Source organism: Tachysurus vachellii, chromosome 25, assembly GCF_030014155.1.
Source record: "Tachysurus vachellii isolate PV-2020 chromosome 25, HZAU_Pvac_v1, whole genome shotgun sequence".
Classification (NCBI taxonomy): domain Eukaryota; kingdom Metazoa; phylum Chordata; class Actinopteri; order Siluriformes; family Bagridae; genus Tachysurus; species Tachysurus vachellii.
Window position 1 is genome coordinate 2,589,967 of NC_083484.1, and position 20,282 is coordinate 2,610,248.

General features: G+C 40.8%; 3 protein-coding genes across 8 annotated transcripts; 2 read left to right on the forward strand and 1 right to left on the reverse strand.

The window, feature by feature from the left end:
- Positions 1 to 378: 378 nt before the first annotated feature.
- On the forward strand, positions 379 to 5,981 carry LOC132840233 (uncharacterized). Of its 5 annotated transcripts, none has more exons than XM_060861744.1 (10): positions 380 to 477; positions 576 to 618; positions 922 to 1,051; positions 1,554 to 1,638; positions 1,765 to 2,058; positions 2,150 to 2,170; positions 2,460 to 2,729; positions 3,105 to 3,212; positions 3,307 to 3,543; positions 3,951 to 5,981. In XM_060861744.1, exons 4-10 carry the CDS (start codon positions 1,605 to 1,607, stop codon positions 5,273 to 5,275), a joined length of 2,289 nt encoding a protein of 762 aa, XP_060717727.1. In that variant the 5' UTR covers positions 380 to 477; positions 576 to 618; positions 922 to 1,051; positions 1,554 to 1,604; the 3' UTR covers positions 5,276 to 5,981. The 5 variants fall into 5 exon arrangements, with proteins under 5 accessions (XP_060717728.1, XP_060717725.1, XP_060717727.1 ...); XM_060861746.1 differs by having other exon boundaries at positions 385 to 477; positions 1,008 to 1,051; XM_060861745.1 differs by having other exon boundaries at positions 379 to 618; positions 1,008 to 1,051.
- Positions 5,982 to 5,994: 13 nt separating this feature from the next.
- Positions 5,995 to 11,358, reverse strand: spice1 (spindle and centriole associated protein 1). Of its 2 annotated transcripts, none has more exons than XM_060861748.1 (18): positions 11,279 to 11,357; positions 10,956 to 11,029; positions 10,816 to 10,863; positions 10,593 to 10,718; positions 10,331 to 10,433; positions 10,121 to 10,239; positions 9,694 to 9,779; positions 9,494 to 9,606; positions 9,282 to 9,401; positions 8,766 to 9,025; positions 8,554 to 8,673; positions 8,314 to 8,428; positions 7,860 to 7,973; positions 7,357 to 7,649; positions 6,978 to 7,161; positions 6,735 to 6,816; positions 6,564 to 6,624; positions 5,995 to 6,162 (listed from the first exon to the last, which is right to left on the reverse strand). In XM_060861748.1, exons 2-18 carry the CDS (start codon positions 11,025 to 11,027, stop codon positions 6,112 to 6,114), a joined length of 2,067 nt encoding a protein of 688 aa, XP_060717731.1. In that variant the 5' UTR covers positions 11,028 to 11,029; positions 11,279 to 11,357; the 3' UTR covers positions 5,995 to 6,111. The 2 variants fall into 2 exon arrangements, 1 of the variants encoding a protein (XP_060717731.1); XR_009647797.1 differs by having other exon boundaries at positions 6,098 to 6,162; positions 7,254 to 7,649; positions 11,279 to 11,358.
- Positions 11,359 to 13,480: 2,122 nt separating this feature from the next.
- On the forward strand, positions 13,481 to 19,543 carry LOC132840507 (protein shisa-2 homolog). The gene is made up of 2 exons (XM_060862191.1): positions 13,481 to 14,699; positions 18,454 to 19,543. The coding sequence occupies exons 1-2, from the start codon at positions 14,396 to 14,398 to the stop codon at positions 19,011 to 19,013; spliced, it is 864 nt and encodes a 287-aa protein (XP_060718174.1). The 5' UTR covers positions 13,481 to 14,395; the 3' UTR covers positions 19,014 to 19,543.
- Positions 19,544 to 20,282: the final 739 nt, after the last annotated feature.

Genomic DNA, 20,282 nt, shown 5'->3' on the forward strand with positions numbered 1-20,282 from the left:
ATTATGGGAAATGTAGTTCATTGGCGTTGTAGTAAAAGACGCCACAGCCTTGTCATAAAGTTGGGAATTGAACCGATAGATAGATAGATAGATAGATAGATAGATAGATAGATAGATAGATAGATAGAGTCTTAGTCTCCGAATTTAAACTATACAATCATAAGAATATAAAATTGTGTCAGACTTCACTAAAGCTGTTAATAATTTTAAAATAAGAAACCCAGTGAACTTAGAGTCAGAACATATGGACACTTTCCAGTTGTTTTAGTGTTTTTTGTTAGTTTTTCGTTTTCCTTTTTTCTTTTCTTTTTCCTTTTGTTTAGTAGTAATTCTAAGGCGGCGTGTCGCGTGCTAGCAATGCATTGTGGGAAATGTAGTTCATTGGGGTTGTAGTAAAAGAAGCCACAGCCCTGTCTTAAAGTTTGAAGTTGAACCATCTCGGCTGTATAGAACAACTCGTTTTTAAAACTGACCGCGGTTCGTATCGTTATTGCCGTTTCCTAATAGTGTCTAAATCCATATCTTTATAAATCGCTTGCTAACGAAGCTGTTACGTTTTAACTGACACTTTTCAGTTCAGACCCTTTACAATTTCCAGGAAGTGAAGAACGTTGCGCTGTGAGTACGGCATAATCTTAAGGATATACACGCTAATATTAGTTGTTACCAACCTATAACGCTATGAAGTTGTCATAATTGTTTTTCTTAGCATCTCAGTTCGACATGTACTGACTGGAATGAGGTGGATTGGGGCGCGTGCTCATACATTTGCATATATATAAATTAGTTAGTATTAAATATTAATGTGCACGTGCAGCGACATAGCATATCATTATATGATTTACAGTGAGGACAAAAGATTTTCGTCCTCTTGAGATTTTTAGTTTAGACGTCTATTCTATACCTTTTATTGTGTTACAGATTTACAGATGTTTCTTTCCATTCATTTACCGATGTGGTCAAATAACGGTCAAATATTCAGTCATTCATTAATCCCTGATTAATAGTGCACGTGAGGTGGGAATACACCCTGGATGTGATGTCATACCATGTACGTGTACACACACACACACACACACACACACACACACACAGTATAACCAAGTCACATAAAGCACCATGTTTCAGTGGTTAGAGGAAATCCAGACAGACATGGAGCATGAATAAAAATCCACACAAACAGTAATCTGCACACATATAACACCAGCTCCAAAACTGTAATAAAGAAAATGATAGAAGTTTCACATTTTAAATCCAGTGTTTCATATGATTATACATATTTCCCCTTTGGATTCTTTCTGAAAGATCTTTCCAAAACATGAGACTGAAAGTTTTTCCTTTGCTTTTACTCCCTTTGTTTATGCAGACTTATTCATGGACAGACACACATTACGTTTTTTTACATTGTAAAATAAAAAGTGTATTCCTTTTTTATTTTTCATTATTTTATACAACTAGCTGTTTGCAAGTTCTGGATTCACTGCTGCATCAAAATTTGCGATAGAAATTGAACGGAATAAATGTGCTAATCATTTCCGCCGTTATTTTTCCAGCTCTTTGGCCTTTAAGAAGTTGAGCCGTGTAGATGACCTTGAGGTCTGACGATGGCGTCCCACCCTCATTCGGGCCCTGATTTAAGTGCGTACACTAAACCAAACCTGAGAAAATGTATACCCACTTTTAGCTTTTCTGATAGATTAATGTTTGGTAAGCGTTCAGTCTCTTCAATGCAGTGTGTAACTTTTACTCTATGTTTGATCTCAGGACCAGGACACGGGCAGTCGGTGAAGGATCTGCTGTTGGGATCTCAGCAGCTCCTGGTGGCGTCTCTGTATAACTTGGCGCCGCTGTTAGACTGCGTCCTGGCTGCAGGTTTGCTCTCTCTGGATAACTACCATGAGGTGAAGGCGGAAAAGACGCCCAAGAATAGAGCTCGCAAGCTGCTGGAGATTGTTCAGGGTCAGATGGATGAGAACGGAGCCTTATGCTTCTTAGAGTGTCTGCGGGAATGTAAGCAGCATTATCCGCGACTGCGCAGCTGGCTGGCTGCTGAAACAGGTAGCAAATCTATAGAATGTTGTCTGTATTTCATTTCATATAAAAAAAAGTATTATATGCACTAAAAGCATTTTGTTTTTTTCATCTTCAGAGATCCAGCGTGGACCCACAGGTTTGTCTATTTTAATATTCATCCAAAGGTCTGCTACCATATTAGTGGGAATCCCTCAGGGTTCGATTCTGGGTTCCTTCTTTTGTTTCTATCATTAATTTTTGGTAGCATGACCATTTGTTGCTTACAAGTAATATTTATTTACTTGAGCCCAAGAAAACATACCCCAGACGTTACACCACCCCCGCAGCCTAGCTTTATGGATGCTCAAATCCTGAGCCTACAATGTATAAATACGTGTATGTATAAATAAAATGACAATCAAATAATCTTTTCTGCTGTCTTTCAGAGCGGAAGCTGCAGGCTCAGTTCTCATGCCTGTGTAGCCGCCTGGGCTTCTCTGTGCTGCCCGTGTCTCTGGCTCTGTTCTCCAACAGCGTCCTCACACAGTTCGATCTGGAGCGGATCCAGGCGGCACCAACCCCTACTGAGCAGAGCCACGTCCTGTTGACCATCTGCCTTACTAAAGGAGAGATGGCCTGCAAGAGCTTTTACACGGCGCTGTACAGCGAAGACCCACAGCTCAGTGAGGACATAAACATTAAGGAGTCGTATGCAGGTTGTTAGTCAGTCCTCCTATACAGAACAAATTAGTTCACCTTAATCCTCTTTAAAAAATCCAGAAATTCAAATTAGAACACCACCCCTTTTTGTTTGTAAGACAGTGTTACCTGTTCATACTGGATCCTGATAGGCTACTGTATTTTATGATGCAACAACATCTACTAGTCACATGTCCAGCATGTCTCAGGTGGTGCGCAATAATTTCCCTCATTTAATTTTATCATAACACATTTTACAAAATATTTCATGATGCCATTCAGACCAGCACCTAACAAGTTTGATCTTCTGTATTAGAAAGCTAAACTGAAATGCTATACGTTTATAACGCTCCTATAACAGTTTAATGAGTGCCATGTTTTTATCTTTTTAGTCAGTAGTTTGTTAAAGGATTTGTCGCTGAACAGCAAAGAGGTCAGCAGCATCGGTGTGGCAGTAGAGGAAACACGGGATACTGCAGCAGGACACCTGCCTTACTCAGGTGAGCCAATATTCCCACATGTTGCTGACGCATCGTGGCATCCCAGGTTACGATGTTAATGAATGTGTGTTTTGTTTTTTTTTTGGTTTTCCAGAAGTGCTGCAGCAGGTGAGAGCTCAGCTAGGTGTGGCTGTGGGAGATGAGGCCAGGCTGAACGTGTGTAAGCTGGGGGTCGCAGTGGGTCTGCCACGTCATATAGTCAAAGAGTGTCTTCTAGAGGGGGTGAGCTTAGAGGACTCGGCCCAGCTGGAGGCTCTGGTGGCTCTGTTCATGGAAAAGACTCAGGATGCAGAGCGGCTCCTCAGTAGAGTCGCAGAACTCGAGTTTGGAAGTAAGTCAACAATATAGAGGTTACATTCTCATAATGCTCGCATGGTGAAAGTGCAAAAAAAAGTGCAAATGCTTTTCATTTCAACATAACGTATTAAAATGCTGTGTAGTGCTGTTATTCACGAAAAACCGCAATTTCAACTTTTCAAAATTCTTTATCGTTTACAAATAACATCTATATGTTGTACTCTATGTAGTGAGCATATATCCAGCAAACCTGTGTGAAGAGGAGTTAAACCCAAACCTTTATTATGATGAATTAACCCAAATCCTGGCTTGCTTTTAACATGTAAAATCAAGCAACAAAAAAATGGAATCAACACAATTTTTAAATGAAAAGTCCTTAGTATTAAACTTGGTATCTTATCTCCATTTATGTATTTACTCACTGTGATTTATGTTCTCCAGGCGTGCAGCTCTCTGAGCGAGGCTGTTTGTCTCTGAAGCTCCTGCAGGAAGCTGATGCTCTCCTCCGACGTGGGAGCCACAGTCACAACCACACCTGGGATTATCAGCTTGATCAGGGTCACCTGGATGGTGCAGACTGTGATGATTGCACATTGTGGACTATCTTCCGCTACTTGGTATGGGACTGCCTGGTCGAAGCTGTGGAAGAACCCAAGCTGAAGGCCAGCGGTGGCCTGGCTACGATGCTGCAGCAGCTGCACGGCTGCGCTCTAGTGGACTTGGCGCTCCTGCAGGAGCTGGAGCAGTGCTGGAGTGAAGGAGGAGCTGAAAACCTGCTCCAAAGCATCAGGGTTCTGGCACAGATTCTGAGGGACCTGCACTCACTACACACTGGCATCAATCTCTCGAGCCCTGTGGAGGGCTTGTATTCCTGCTGGAGTCGGCTTCACAGGGTCACGTCTTTTCAGGGTGTGTCGGCCCGGGCCATTCGGAAAGTTCTGAACAGTGTGGTGCCTGCCTCAACGCAGCAGGACTCAACTCCTCGGGCTCGACATTACAGAGAGGTGTGTGTTTATGTAGCACGACTGTTGGATACGATGCAAGCGGAAAGGAGCATTAGAGATTTTGCAAATTCCTCCATTGCTCAAATCACCCAGCACATCCGTCTCGTGCTCTCCGGACCTGCTTTTAACTCGCAGACCTTCGATGCGGGAATTTGGAACCGCTTGATGTGTCTGACTGAGTTCAATCCTGCACAGCTGGGCCTGGGCCTTCTCATGCAGCTGCATCAGGAGACCCTGTCTGACCTGAAGCACTACCTCCAGCCAGGTGAGTGCCACAGTTCCCACTTCGTCCTGGAGTCCGTTCGCATGTTTGGGTCACCGCGGCTGATCTCCGTGAACAGCACCCGGGGGCCTGTGACCATCGATGATGGCGTAGAGGTGGATTTGTATTTTAAAATATCCAAGCCAGCTTCCTTTATGGTGCGCCTGCACTGCCGTGGTTATGAGAAAAGCAAAGGGCACTTTGAAGTACACAAACCTTCTTGTGTGCACATTTCCCAGCTCCGTGAAGAAGGAACGCGGGCAATAAATTGCTTAGGCAGTGAAGTTTTAGCACAGGAGAATGATGAAATGTGGATTAGAGAAAGTGGGAGTGGATGGTGGGAGGAACTGCAGTGTATAGCGCGGAGATATTCTGTGCAGCTCCAGGAACAAGGCTGCTGTTTTATGATCATCACCTCAGAGTCAGAGTGTCTAGTGAAGTTTATCTACAGACGCGGGAGGCTGTGGGCCACAGCGCAGAGAGGATGCGAGGTGATATGAGACTGAACTTTCATGTCATATTTAAAGCATCTTTCACATAAGCACAGTGTGAAGAAAACCTTGATGCTTGAACAAAAACAACCAGGTAGAGCTCATGAGTGATGTAGACTTGGTCCACTTTTAAGTGAACAATTGACTGAATCAACTTGCTTGCAGGAAGTGAATAAAAAAAAAAAAATGCAGTGTGTTTTGGGTTAAACTTTTTTTTAATGTAGCCGTGAGCTGAAGCACAAACTGAGCCAATGCCTGGAGCTGCATGAGCACAATGAGTTCTGGATATTTAGAGTGATGAAGAAAAATACTGTGAAATCTCTCTTCTTGTCTCCATGCTCAGGTGATTTTTGTGTTTTTTAGTTTGTTTAATTACATGTAGAGCAAAACCAAAGTCTTGTACCTATTATTCTTTCTATAACTCCTATAAACACAAACTTTTAAGGATTCTTCAATTTTAAAGACTGATTCAAGATATTACCAAACAATGCATACGGATTGTTGATGTTACTGATAAGATACGGCTAAGGACTGAAAGCCAGTGATGGTAATAACAACAATAACAACAACTACAATGCTGTTAAGGGTCAAAACCCAATTATGGCTCTAGGTCATGAACTGTTGTGTCATTCACTATGAAACTCTTAAAGGGAAAGTGTTTCAGTGTCACTGTATAGTGTTATTGCCATACAATAAAATGTTTGTCTATAATTTATTGACGTGTGCAAAATTAATACTAAAACAATCAGAGAGACAAGACAAGAATAAAAAGTGTGCAAAGAAAAGAAAAGAAGAAAGAAAAGAAGTAGCGTGGATCTGTAGCATCCTGTCGGTCGGTCGAGCTTTCAGACATGAGCAGACAGAGCAAACCAGCCTTCTCCTTTCAGTTTATCCACCTGCACAAAACATGATGGAGGATGTTTTATCTTGGATCATGACTTTACACCTTTTAGTACCAGGATTAAAAAGAAAAAAGAAAAAAAAAAAAAAACAGGATTAAAAAGAGAGAAATAAAAGTTTTTAAATTCTGTTTGAAAAAGAAAACGTGTTGAAAATGTTCTGCTGTATAAAACTGCAGTTTAAGTGTGTGTGTGGTTTTTTTGTTTTTAACGTCAGCACATTTCTCAGCAAACTGGAGAAACTTTTTTTAAAAGACGGCTGAGTGAAATAGTGGATTTCAGTGCAAGGTCATTAGTACAGAATGTCATTATAACAGTCAGTAACATTCTCCTGTGACCTCGGGGTTGAGAATGTGTGTGTATGGGTTGTAGTCTTGGGTTCTGTGAAATGTGTGTACCTGTGTATTGGACTGCTTTTGTCTTCCCTCTACATTTTGTGGAGAAACCGCTTCGACTGACCTGCGGGAAAACAAAACGGTTTAAAACTCTGAGCAGCTGCAGAGGAGCACAGTGCTGAGCTTCGTCTGAGAGCACCAGCGCTTTTTTTTTTTAGCGTGCATGTGAACAACCTTCTGCTGTTTGTCCTGGAGTGAGACGGATGAGCTTTTTCAGGTACGGACACGCACACTTCAGGAGTCTGCCTTCCAATAACTGCAAGTAGAAGAGTTAAGAAAATTATTTTTGGTAATTTTTGTTAGAATATTTTTTCCACTTGTACCCCAAGGCATCCACACTGTTTATGTAGTTGTGGTTGAGGAAATCACAACCGTCTCATCAATATATTTTTATATAACTGAAACACACACACACACCTGTGTGAGGACTGGTGGAGTGTAGGGATATGGGGGAGATGGATGGAGAGGTGCTGTGAGATGTGCTCGGTCTCTGCTGCTCGATAAGCTCCAGCAGTTTTGTCCTGGCTGCTGCATTCTGTCTGTTCAGTTCCTGAAGTCTGTCCTCCAGGAGCCTGCCTGATGAACCTTCCACACCCACACACTGCCAAAATAAACACAAATAATACAAATACAATGAATATAAGTAATATGTATGACAATAAATATGTAAAACAAGTTTACAGTCCATCCTGCCTTGATGCCCGATGATGCCTGAGAGGCTCCCCGTGACCCGAGGTAGTTCGGATAAGCAGTAGAAGATGAATGAATGAAAGTTTACAGTCCTCAGCAATGTCACCTGTCGTGTTGGCCGTGGTTCGGCGGTGGGCGATACACCTCTGTCTGAACACGGAGTAGGAGAGGCGTGGCTGTGCCCCAGCTGATCCTGGATCATTGCGTTTTGACGGGTTAACTCCGCTATCTGTTGTAGCATAGCATCCTGGGATAGCTGGTTCAGCAGCAGGGCAGGATGGGGTAGAACTCTCTCGGGCAGGCTAGCAAATGAGGACGGAGTGCGTGAGATATCCGACTCTCCTGGCGAGCCGCTGCCTGGTGTGCGAGACTCCTCGAAGTGCAGAGATCGGGCACGTGCTGTTCAGGAGGTGAATCGTATCAACATTCTGATTTGTTTCTGATGAATAATTTGTCTGTTCATTTTGTGCTTCGTGATCATTATGATGTATTATTTGTTTCAGTGTGAATTTATCATCTTAGTACCAAAAAAAAAAAAAAAAAAAAAAACACCTGTGTTATGAGTTCCGCTTGAGAAGTTTCAGCACATGGGCAAGTTCTTACACTCACCTGTCGGCGGCGCTCTGCTGTCTCTCTGGTGTGGAGGAGAGAGGAGAACAGCAGGACTGACAGATGCTGCCTCCTGTTGGTCTCTCTCAGCAGGTACAGGCTGGAGGCCTCGACCTGGTACAGTAAGTAACACCCAGTAAACATTTGCTCGATGACAGGTCTAAAGTTTTTAGGCAAATTTTAACACATTTTTTTCCCCCCACACATAAAGAAGTATGAATTATAAACTTTACTGAAGTTATTGAATGTGGATGTGATAAGACAGAATACTGAGCCATAGAAACTGAAGATGATTTGGAGCCAGTTTACAGCATTACATTCTCATTTGTTTAGAACTGAGAAACTCTATTCTACATTCAAATTTAAAAACATTGAGATTAATATTGGACCTCTGGTGTACCATTAAACTACTGATACATGCGATAGCTAACATTAATCGTGTGCTAGCACATACTTGGTGCTTGTTCCTCTTCGCCCTCTGTGTCTCTGTCTTTTCCCAGCTCTCCCATTGCAAGGATCACCATGTCCAGCCGTTGTTCCAGTTCAGATATCTGCTCCTGCACATTCGCCTGTACGAGAACACGATAACGCACAGGCTCAGCTTAACTGGACAATTCGGAGCATAGAGTTTATGACTAAAATGCAATAAAAGCAAAAAAAAAAAAAAAGAGAGTAATTTGGGAGAGGAGTTGACCTTTAGGGCAGCACTTTCTTCTCTCAGTGTGAGACATTCTGCTGTGAGGGCATCAATCAGGTTTCTCTGCTCCTTCATTTCCTCTTCCATCCTCCGCCTTACATGCGCCTCCTCGTCCCTCTGAGAGAACAAACACCGCGTACGCTTAGCAAAATAAGAAATAAAATAAAAAGTGATCGTACTGTACTGTGCTGTGCATTCAGTTTCTTCACCTTTCTCAGATGACTGACGATGCGCCCAAGTGTACCAACAAGAGACACAGAGAAACCGGTAAGGCCACGGCCATGCTGAGGCTCGGTTTGCTCTGAGGGTCCAAGAAGATCCTTCGGCTCCAAGTAGTCTAGTTCAGTCTCCACCTGAGCCAGCATGTCCTGCAGCAGCTCCAGGCTTGACTGGTTAGCACTCTGACAGCTAAACCCTGAGGCTTCAGGAGAGTGCCCTCTAGTGGTTCTGAGAGACCTGCTCTTACCACCTGGAAGACAATAGGCAGATTATTTAATCTAATAAAACAAAAAAAAGTAAGTGAAATATATTTCAAATTATTTAAGAAGACTTAATACATGAGTAAACAAATTACTTTCAAGATTTTACTTAATGCTTACCAACCACTATTTCTTTAATTTTACTTATTCAGCAGCCAGAGGAATAATAAAAAATCTCTACTGCTTATTGACCTTCAAAATAAACTATTTGGTTTAGATATTAGCAATACGCTTGTGCAATGTTACCAGAATGAGAAGGAGACGGTTCAGGATTGAGGACCTGATTGATGAGAGCTGTGGATTGATCTGCTTCTGACTGAGACTGTCTCGACTTTACACGCTGCACAGCCACAGTTGCGTTCAAAGCTTTCCAAAAGAAAAGGAAAAATAATAAGAGAAATATTTGTAAAACTTCACAGGTACATCAGTAAGATTCTCGTTACAGGAAGTGGTTTTACCTGCATGATCCTCTGAACTTGTATTACAGGGAGTCTGAGGCACGTTCTGCTGCTGTGGTTGCTGAGTTGTTCTCCAAACAGGAGGCTTTACTTTACATGTTTTTCTCTTTGGCCTATTAAACAGCACATGAGGCTGATTAACCATTGGCCAGATAAATTATTAATCTGGAACAATAACAAGCTATATGATGAATAGCAACCTGCACATTTCACTGTCGAAGCTGACCGAGACATCCTGAAGATCGTATCCATGCTCCGCTGCAGAATCATCCACTTCATTTAAAGCCTGAAGAAAGATGATTTCACGTCATTCACACGTGCAGTCAGGACACCCCTGAATTAATGCGGTGCCTAACAAATGTTTTCCATAACAAGACTTTTATGTAACATGGAACAAGTCACTAGCAACTTTTAGATTTCTTGAGCTTTACAATTTCAATGTAACGTAACAAGCAGTATTTTTTGTGTTATTGCCTTCGTGATATAAAAATAAGAGACTAGTAACAGAACGACCCTTTGTAATGCTGTACAGATGTTCCACAACATTTAACATTATGATTTTACTCCTCTTGTACATGTGAATTCCTTACTCGTTCACTACAGGCAGCTTTATATGACACTCGGTACCTGTTGATCCATCATGGACTGGCTGAGCAGTGACAGATGTGTTGGTGGATCCGGTTTCTGCAGCACAGGAAGTTCAGAGTCTGACTCGCAGTCAGGTGCCACGGTAACACTTGGAAAACCTGGAACAAAATCACGCACCAAACGATATAAGAATAAAAAGAATAAACCCCAAACATATTAGAAAATACGGTGAGGAAATATTACTGTAACCTTTCTGTCTGCGAGGTGCATCACCGAACAGATCTTTCACCAACGCCAGTGTTCGGTCAGACCGTGCAAGAACATCCTGCAGCTCACAATGATCTGAGAACATCTACGTGAAGGCAGACATTCCTCAAGTCCTTTTTTGTAACTTTTACTGAGACTAAAATGCCAGAAGAGGTTCTGACTTGCATTGCAAGCTCAAATCAGACAAGTCGAACAGTAAATAAAAGCCAATGTGTGTAATTCTTCCTATTTGTTGTGCGTGTACCTCTCTGAATAACCTCAGTCTGGTCTGGTGGAGTCCAGGAGGGCTGGTGTTCTGGGGCTTTCTCCTCTTCAGCTCCCACTGTGCAGCAGCTCTGTTCCGAGATCGGTGTATGTCATGACGCCTGGACTGAACAAGGAAACACAAACAAACAAAGGTTTTAACAAACAAAACACACAACAGCAACACAAACCTGACATCGAAATGTACACCACGGATTTCTTACCAGTTCCTCAGACGTAGACTTGTGTACTGACAGATCATTAACTGTGCTCTAAAGGATGAAGAGAATAAAACAATCAGTCAAATCACCAAGATTATGCATTTTATTCATTTATAATTCATTTAAATATAGTATTTATTTACCACCCATTCTTTCTTGGGCACTGACACTTTCTTCGTTCGCATTGGCCTTCGGTTAATCCGTACAAACGACATCCCTTAACAACATAACAGCACATAACGTGTTATATCTGTATAATCAACGTGTTTATATAGAGAGATGATAAAAGTCCTAAAAAAAACGTTCATTTAGCGACCAAAACTGAAGCAGCGCGAGCTTTTATGTAGCTAACCGTGCTAATGAGCTTCTTACTTTATAACCCGATGACCTATTAATCTAAATAAAGCAGTCCTGACAGAATTGAGTCATATAACAGTCTGTAGAAATGACAGAATTGTATATTTACCGCTCAGGATATAAAAAAAAAAACAGCCGTTTGGGTTTTGTTGCTATGACCTGATGGTGAAAAACGCCGCAGATTTTTCGTTTTTAAAAACCACCGCCAATCAGCGCGCGCTTCAAAATAAAAGTCCTAAACGGCCACTGGTTAGAACATGTCAAACATTGTCAAAAGAAAAAAGAAAGAAAGAAAGAAAGAAAGAAAGAAAGAAAGAAAGAAAGAAAGAAAGAATAAAACATTTATTTAAATTTATGTTTAAATTTGTATTTAAATAGCAGGTATATTTTTTAAATATAAATTTATGTATTAAGAACGTATTAAGTTCAAACTAATATTTATCTGTTACTTGTTATTGAATTTATTTTTAAGTAAAGATTCAGTTCAAGTGACCGCTCATTTGTATTTAAAACTGTTTAACAATAACAATAAATATAACAGCTTATTATTATTATTATTATTATCATTATTATTATTATTATTAATAATAATAATGATAATAATAATAATAATTATTATTATCATTATTATTATTATAATAATAATGATAATAATAATAATAATAATAATAATAAGATATTGTTCCCTTTGATGTAACTAAATTTAAAAACCAAGAATATGCTTTATGTTTATGGACACCCACAAAGTAGTGAAAGTGTGGTCCTGACCGGTGGTCTAAAAGCATATTATTGGTTTTATAATTTAGTTACAATAGTGAAAAAAATATATATTTTTTTTATTAAACTGTTATATTTATCTTTTTTGTTATATGCTTGACTGGTCTTTCACAGGAATAAAACTAGGCCTACTTATGAAAATACTTCATATATTGAAGAAAAAGCTTAATTTGGTCGTCATCAGTAAGGTGTTGGTCAGTATGTGAGGTTGGAATTCACCCTGGATGGTGTCAGCATCATTCACACAAATGTTCACACTCTCATTCACATCTGGGGGAAATTTATTGTAGTCATGGCTTGTTTTGGGAGCTGAGAGAAAACCATTGAAAGCACACAGACACTGAGTGAACATGAGCAGAAATTCAGCACTTCCTCAGAGATGCACTTTAATCCTGGGTTATACATATTTAAATAAATATCAGTGCATTAAAACTGCTTCTGTACAGATTTCTGTAAATATAAACCAGAATATATTATATCATTCAGGTCTATACAGATATTGGAATACTTTTAAAAGCTAGATTTTTTTCAGACAAAATTTAAGTCCATATTAAACATCAGTTCAGTTTTTAAGTCTGCACTGATTTAACGTTTGACTCCTTTTGTCCACCAGGTGGCGGTGTTGGACAACCAACAGCTCCTTTATTCTGTTAATGAACACCAGGGTAATTTGTTATTTAACCTAAAACGGGTCGCTCCTTTAACAGGTGAAGCAAGAGTGGCAGCTGCTCTCCATGTAAGTCAACGTATTTAATCATTCAGATAACCAGAGATTTGTAGCTCAAAACTTCATCAGCGGTGTGTGAGGCATCTTTTTGGGGTTTGATGTAATTCTGTAATTAATGGCTGTTAATGTAATTTGTTCTGTAATGTAAGGTTCTCACTCCTTGTAGAGTAAAATAATCATCATAGCCACCATTTTTATTCACAGCATAGATTTATTTATGAACGTGAGCCAACTATCCAACACTCTCACAAAGACGTCTGAGATGTTTGTCCATGTGGAGATTCGGGTAATGTTGCGCTCATATTTGTGTAGGTTTTCTCTGAGCTCCAGGTTTCTCCTACCTCCCACAATGATTGCTGACTTGATCATCCTTAGGTGTGAAAGTGTGTGTGTGCACGGATCTGATCTGAGATGAACTGACCTCCTATCTATGATGTAGTCTCACCTCTTGTCTAGTGTTCCCAGGATAGCCAGTTGTTCCAATGTAACCCTGACCAGAAGAAACCAGTTACTGAACAATGAATGAATGAATGAATGAATGAATCATAGTCAAGTATGTAAAATTATATTCATTTCTTGGTGTGTTTAACATTTTCAAATATATTCCTTCTGATAGTAAAACGTTACACACTAATACATCAATAATACATAAATACGTCTTTGAAATGAGTTCAAATTGATCTTAACCACTAGGCTATACTGCTATCACTGTAACACACTTTTCCATAGTTCTAATGAATGAGGCATATTTGCTAATAAACGCATGAGTAATTAATTCCCTGGTGATTCATGAAGGTTGCACCCTGACCACCACATGGGGGTCTAAAGTGGACAGGTTCCTAAAAGGCTATCCAATGACACTTGTTAGCACCGGAGGCAACTGGCAGAGCTGTAAAAAGTCCAAAAAAGGTGGTGAATGCAGGAGTACGCATGCGCAAAGACCAACCTCCAGAGCTGGGAACGATGTCAGAAATACCTTCAGTCCATCATTGCCCTACTCCGAGCCTGGAGAACAGCCGGAGAATCTTCTGTTTCTGGAAGATGACAACTGAGAAATCAGTGGCGGATTTAGGTGAACATTAGGGAGGAAGGTAAAAAAAAAAGCAAGTAATGGAGTATTGAGAAGGAATTTTAACTGAAGTCGTAAAGAAAGGAAGAAAGGGGGGATTTGGCCAAAATGCGCGCGGAGTTTGAGCGGGTGGATTACACGCCAGAAGCCCGTGTTGGTTTCGCTCTGTCTCTGGGGGAAGACATTTGAGAAGATCGTTTTGGAGGACGGACCCACCCACACACACACACGCACGCACGCACACACACACACACACACACACACACACACAGCCTCGCTTCCGCAGTGCAGAAGTTTGCAGCTTTGCAAAGCTTGATGCACAATTTGCCAGAAGTTTTTTTTAACACTGGATCTTCCTTTGTTTAATGCTTTGATAATAGCCACTAAGAAACACACCAGTTTGAATATGATGCAGACTTTCATTCAAACTCGTGCAAACTCGCTGGAAGTCTCATGACAGCTGTTTCGGACACAATGGATACTTGTGGATGTCTTGATATGGATTTACTGCCTGTGTGTTTACGGATCTAGTCATTTCTGGGCTCTCCGACAAATGACCGACACGTTTTTAAAGTTCCTTCTCACCGTCCTTACCCATCCTTCATCTATTTATCAAATTATTTACGCTTCCATAAAGCCGTAACTGCGGCAGCATGCAAACCGCGGGGTTCCCGATGGCCCTTGCGGTGCTTTTGACCATGTTAACGGTGATGGACGTGAAGGCGAGCGGGGAGTACTGCCACGGCTGGCGGGATCCACAGGGCGCTTGGCGGGACGGTTTCCAATGTCCTGAGCGCTACGACGGCGCCGAGGCGATTATCTGCTGCGGCAAGTGCGAGCTGCGTTACTGCTGCTCCAGCATCGAGGCCAGGCTCGACCAGGGCACCTGTGACAACGACAAGCGGGGCAGAGAAGAGCCGGGTGCGGGCCACGAGGAGGGCAAAAATTCCGGTGCAGGTAAACGAGAGCTCCCGTCAAACATTTTACTGCTTAGCAATCTCTTTTTTTGGTGCGTAAAAGCGCACTTTACGCTACAGTTACGCAAACATTTCCAAAATAAACATAGTCAATACAATAAAGAAACATTTATTTAAAAAAATATTTTAAATATTGATTCAAAATTTTAGATAGTTAAATAATTTTCCTTTCTCTACCAAATAAAAAACTAACAAATTACAATTTTGCGGCCAAAAGGGACAGCGCTGTCAGAAATGGTTGGTGTGGCATTAGAATGACAAGACTTGCTTTAAGCCCCCAACATAACCACATCTCTGCCACCGTTCACTTAGTCAGGTATTAGTTATTTTAAATGACATGATGAGAGATGTGACAAAACCTTGGTTTTCTTGCTTAAATTTCATTCCATGTTTGGATAGATATTGCAAGCTTATGGTATCTGTAATGAATCTTATGACTGATTTGCTTGGTGGAATCATTTTATTTGAATCAGATTACTAATCCAAATCTCCACCGAATACTGTAAGGCTAACCTATATTCCTTTCAGGAATTTCATGTCAGTTTATTTTAAACAAACTGTTGTTCAGGGCTGAGAAAGAACGTGTACTAGTGTGCTTAGATCATATAAACCTCTTATTTAGGCTATTAGGCTTAAAAAAAAACACAGAACAGTCGTCTTTGAACACCAACAAGGAGAAACACAACATATAAAGAGAGGGAAAGGACACTTTAAAAAGGCAACTTATCAAAACTTTAAATTTTTTTTGATTTGCAAGTCAACTTGCTTGTTCAATTCCCTTAAAAGAGACTTTTGAACTGACTCGCTGGCGATTCGCCCATAATTACGGATCACTGCATCATCCTCGTTGATATCCACACACAGCACGTCCTTTGTGTGCACAGCAGTCACAGCAGCGCTGCTTAATCAAGTTTTGCATGGCCCTGATTGCTTTAACTCCGTGAGGTTTAGCGTAAACTATAAGGCCTGGACGATGGAGTAACTTGTCCTGTATGAGAGTTTTGTAAAGTTTGGAGGCCCTCAGGGGCTGCCAAAGCTTTCTTCAATGAAAAAGGAAGTCAGGTGTTTGGTTTCATGCATCCAGGAGAGAAAATTAAAAGGAGTTCTCAATCCATCATATTGCATCCTTTTCTCACAGTACAATAGTGTTCGACTGTGACAGCTGCTATTGAATACATCTGCACCTTGGCAGAGATGCCACATTGTTCTGAAAATCAGGTCAACCAAAGGTTTAAAAACAAAAATCCATTCCAGTTCAGGCTGAACTCAGTACAGTATATTACCTGGTAACACTATGTTAGGTAACATAAAGATCTGCGGATCTGACTGAGTAATTATAACAAGAGAGAAGGAAAAGAGAGACTGGTGAGGAAAAATGTTAGTACCTGCTGTAATACTTTCATGTTAACAAAATAACAGGAACTAACTTGTCCGGCAAATCATTCTCAAACATAAATGTAACTATAAACCTATAATATAAAGCTATTTAAAACATTATTCATATGTTAAAAAAAGTGTTGTGGTGTAAGAGCAATAATACACTTCAGGACATGCTGTTACAGGAAACTAATGCACTTCAGAGTGATAACAGTAACTCTGTATCATGTCAGACTGCATCACATGGAACTATCCTACTATTACTACTGATTATTTTCCAAAAATTGCACACCATGTCATGTTTTATTTTTTACTTAGGTACAGTAGGCACAAAGAGTTAATTCAAGACTATAGGTGTTAATTCAGCACTGGGGATTTTGCTGTACCATTCTATCCTGCAGGGCACCTTCATTAAAAGCCCTCTTGGGAGGAAATGTAAAATCTGGACTGGCAGCGTTGCAAGCCTAGAAGTTAAACCTGGTCAGTTCACGTACACAAATGGCAAATTGTCCCTGGTGGTTATTAATAGCGGAGTTTACTCGGCTCGCGTGCTGCACAGCAAGAGGATCCAGTTTGGACTTGACTGGATCTCCATAGCGACAGCGCTGCTCGCCTTGCATGTTCATAAACAATGGATCATGTCTAAGGCCTCTACAGCACAAAAAAAAAAACACTTTCCAAGCGTGAAATGGATGTCTGGCGGCCTTGCTTTGGGTTGCATTCTAAGTGCTTAAAGGGCAGCCTGGAGAAATCTTAGAAATCCTATCAACAGTGAATTTTTTGGAAAGAGCTTGTGTTGTTAGAAGACCATTTTGTCCACTTCTACACTCAGTGTACCGTGACACCAAAACTGGTTCACCTTTATGTCCTTGGAAGCAGGGATTAAGCAGGTTTGATATAAGCAGAAGAAATACTATACACTGCTAAAACCCCACAACTAACATTTGAAACTATGCACTGAAAAATACTCTAGATGTTTGTGCATCACAAAGGATTTTCTGCATAAATCCACAGTCAACATTCAGCTTTATTTCCTTATTAAGATTTCCAAGAACTCTCTGCAAATCCTTCTTTTACCTTATAACTGATTTGAGCTTAATAACGACAATGCTGAGAAACCTGAACTAGTGAGCTTACAGTTCAATGGTGGAGGGGAATCACCCGAGCAAACTGAAGACAGCTGCAGTTTTAGACCATAGGCTCTGACACATGATGTCTGGCTGTGTGACCGTTGCTCCATGCTGAACAAAAAAGCAACAGGTGTGCACTTATTTTAAAAGAAATAACCTTTTAAGGAGACCCGATAAGGTCAAAGAAGAAAACACATACTGTATTTTGGAAGGTTCAGTCTTTATATATATATGATTTAAATCTCAAAGCTATGTAATTGCATTTAAAATAATGTCTATAATTACAAGTTCAAAGTCCAGCTTTGGGAGGCAAGGCTTAAAGGGTGGAATGACACCAACCGTAAACCAAGCTATCGCTAGCACCCCAGCTCAGTTCTGTTTAAAGCTATGACATCATGCACCCGCAATTTTGCGATCGAAGGTTGCTGGTTTACGGAATATCCCACTGTTTTATTTGCACGTATTTCATGGTTAAAGATGATGATTATTTACACAGCCTGTTTTCATGGTTATTATAAATGATGCATATTAATCACACACACTGACACAGGCACACCCGAGACAGCAAATGCACAATGACAGCAAGGTCAGAAAGGTCACAGCTGCATGCAGTAGATTAGCACTGATCAAAACGACGTTAATAACTGTTAATGAGCAACTCTGAACCCCTGGGGACACATCACTGCCATGTCTCTTCACTCCGTCTCCCTCACTCTCATTTGGACCCGTGAGCCGTGTGTCCTATTGATTTGACATACAGCTGCACATGAAAGGTGTTTTATATGTCTCGTGTTGTTGTTTTTGTATGCAGAACAGTGAAGGACTAACCCGTTTCCCTCCAGAGGTTTTGCTGCTTTGTTTGAGAAAGTCTGTTCTCTTGGTGGTTGCGAAGGCAATATCGGTTCTAGATAATATTTCAGTACAATTTCCACAGTGATAATAAAGGGACAGCTGCACAATGAGCAGATGTAAGGCTTCAGTGGTTTGTGAAATGGAACTGCAAATAAGATGTAAGAATGTGAAATACAGGCACTGAAGCAATGTGCAAAATGATCTTTTAACAAGCTTTGACAAGTTTAATCAAACATGCCACATTTCACACAAATTTTTGTGGCAGATCCTATAAAAGCTTACACCTAAGACAGTTTTGTGACTTTTACATTACTCATTTTAAAACTGCTTAATGTTGTGTTAAACACAAAGTAAACAACATTACTTTCTTTGCAGTGCCAATCTATGTGCCTTTCCTGATCGTTGGGTCTGTCTTCGTGGCATTCGTCTTGCTTGGCGCTGTGGTCGCCGTGTGTTGCTGTCGTTGCCTTCGACCCAAACAAGAACCTGCCTCTGGTGGTGGGCGTCTCCTGGAGTCTATCCCCATGATGACCTCAAGGGGTTCCTCCTCCCGTCAATCGAGCACAGCCACCTCGTCCAGCTCTTCAGCCCCACCCGCTGTCACTCGCCCTATCCCTGGCCCTCCTCCGGCCTCAATTTTGCGCACCCAGGCCTCGTGCTGCCTGCCGCCAGATGCCAGCGTTTATGTCAACATGCCCACTAACTTTTCAGTGTTGAACTGCCAGCAGGCGACACAAATCATGCCCCATCAGGGTCAGTTCCTGCATCCTCAATACGTTGGTTACGCCCATGCAGTCTCACCCACCCCGGCCTTCCTGGACCCTACGCAGGCCTACAGGCCTCTGCAGTCTCCATTTCCTCCCACAAGTGTGACAAGCATGACAAGTGTGACAAGCATCAGCGCAGAGCAGAAGCAGCCAGCCGTGACTATATGAGAGACTCTTTGTATATGTGAGTCATACGACGAAGGAGTAAACGAACAGTTATTAGGACGCTGAATCCCAGGTCAGTTCAGGGCGAGACGCAGTGTTGTGCGTGTCATGTGCGCTGCAGACAGTGTGTTCACTGTTTGTGTTGAGAGGATAGCCATCCATTCACTCTATCAGCACACATCATGGAGAAAGTGGATCCTGTGCCAATGCTGTCTCCTTAGGTGCCTGGCCCATTTGCTAAAAAGTTTTTACTCCTAGAATCTCTACCTAAGGTGGTAGCCCCCATCAGATGTGCCAATATATGTTCATTTTCTTACAGTAAAGATAAATAAATACTAGACCCCAATTAGTAGGTGACTACTGAAGCCATTATTCCACAGTGCCTCAACCCCAGAAGAAAGTGCCCCATCTACACCTGACTTGCCTTCATTTTTTTAAAATGATTTTTGTTTTCTAAATAACTGAAGGTATATGATTATTTTTCCTAATATAATGTATTTTTTTTTTTTGATTTGTAAATTGAAATAATAAAAACCCCCAAAGCTGTAACATCTCTCTTCTGTCCTGTTTCTTGTACAGTACTATGATTGTCTAAATAAGAGTGACCTTTTTAACTTACAGAACTAAATGACTTAAATAAATAGCTGAAATAAATAGCTACATAATTAATATAGAAGATATTTCTAGTTACTTCATATACGCACAAATGTTTAATGGAATGAAATGGTGTTCAAGAAGTTCATATGGTAAGTTAATTGTGGTTTATGTGTAATTATTTATTGTGTAATTTTCCATTACATCTGAGGTAAATGTTGCTATTCTTGAGAATTTTGTACTCCTTTGTTGGTACAAAAGACTTTGTTCAAATCATTCAGGTAAATCGTTAGTTAAATCGTTATCCTTTTAGTTATAGCTTCTTCCCATGACCTTGAAGTCACTGAAACTGTTGAAAAACACAAATTCACAAGTTTCATTTTGAAGGTGTCATATGTTTACAGTGTATCTACAGAGAGCTGTTAATTTTATAGGAAGAACCAATATGGCTGCCAGATGGTCTTTACATCACATGTGACGTCATCTATGAAACGAGTGTGTGCCAAAACTTTAGCACTGAAAACATGTGAGCCTGTGTATGTTTGTGTCATAGTCAATGTAGCATGCGCGTGTGTGTGTATGTGTACAGTATAGAAGTGCAGATTGTGTTTGTGTAGACTCCGCATTTTCTCAAGGAGGTGTGAGTGTATATAATAGTATGTCTGTGGAGTATATGTA

Bases quoted from the DNA above. Each gene is read 5' to 3' on its own strand.
- LOC132840233 (XM_060861742.1), top strand. From the start codon at position 1,605: ATGGCGTCCCACCCTCATTCGGGCCCTGATTTAA. The intron at 1,639-1,764 runs GTGCGTACACTA...GTTTGATCTCAG, and splicing joins TCATTCGGGCCCTGATTTAA to GACCAGGACACGGGCAGTCG. The intron at 3,544-3,950 runs GTAAGTCAACAA...TATGTTCTCCAG, and splicing joins CGCAGAACTCGAGTTTGGAA to GCGTGCAGCTCTCTGAGCGA.
- LOC132840507 (XM_060862191.1), top strand. From the start codon at position 14,396: ATGCAAACCGCGGGGTTCCCGATGGCCCTTGCGGTGCTTTTGACCATG. The intron at 14,700-18,453 runs GTAAACGAGAGC...CTTTCTTTGCAG, and splicing joins GGGCAAAAATTCCGGTGCAG to TGCCAATCTATGTGCCTTTC.
- spice1 (XM_060861748.1), bottom strand. From the start codon at position 11,027: ATGTCGTTTGTACGGATTAACCGAAGGCCAATGCGAACGAAGAAAGTG. The intron at 9,780-10,120 runs GTACCGAGTGTC...ATCTTTCTTCAG, and splicing joins AGTCCATGATGGATCAACAG to GCTTTAAATGAAGTGGATGA. The intron at 7,650-7,859 runs GTGAGTGTAAGA...CCTCCTGAACAG, and splicing joins CAGCAGAGCGCCGCCGACAG to CACGTGCCCGATCTCTGCAC.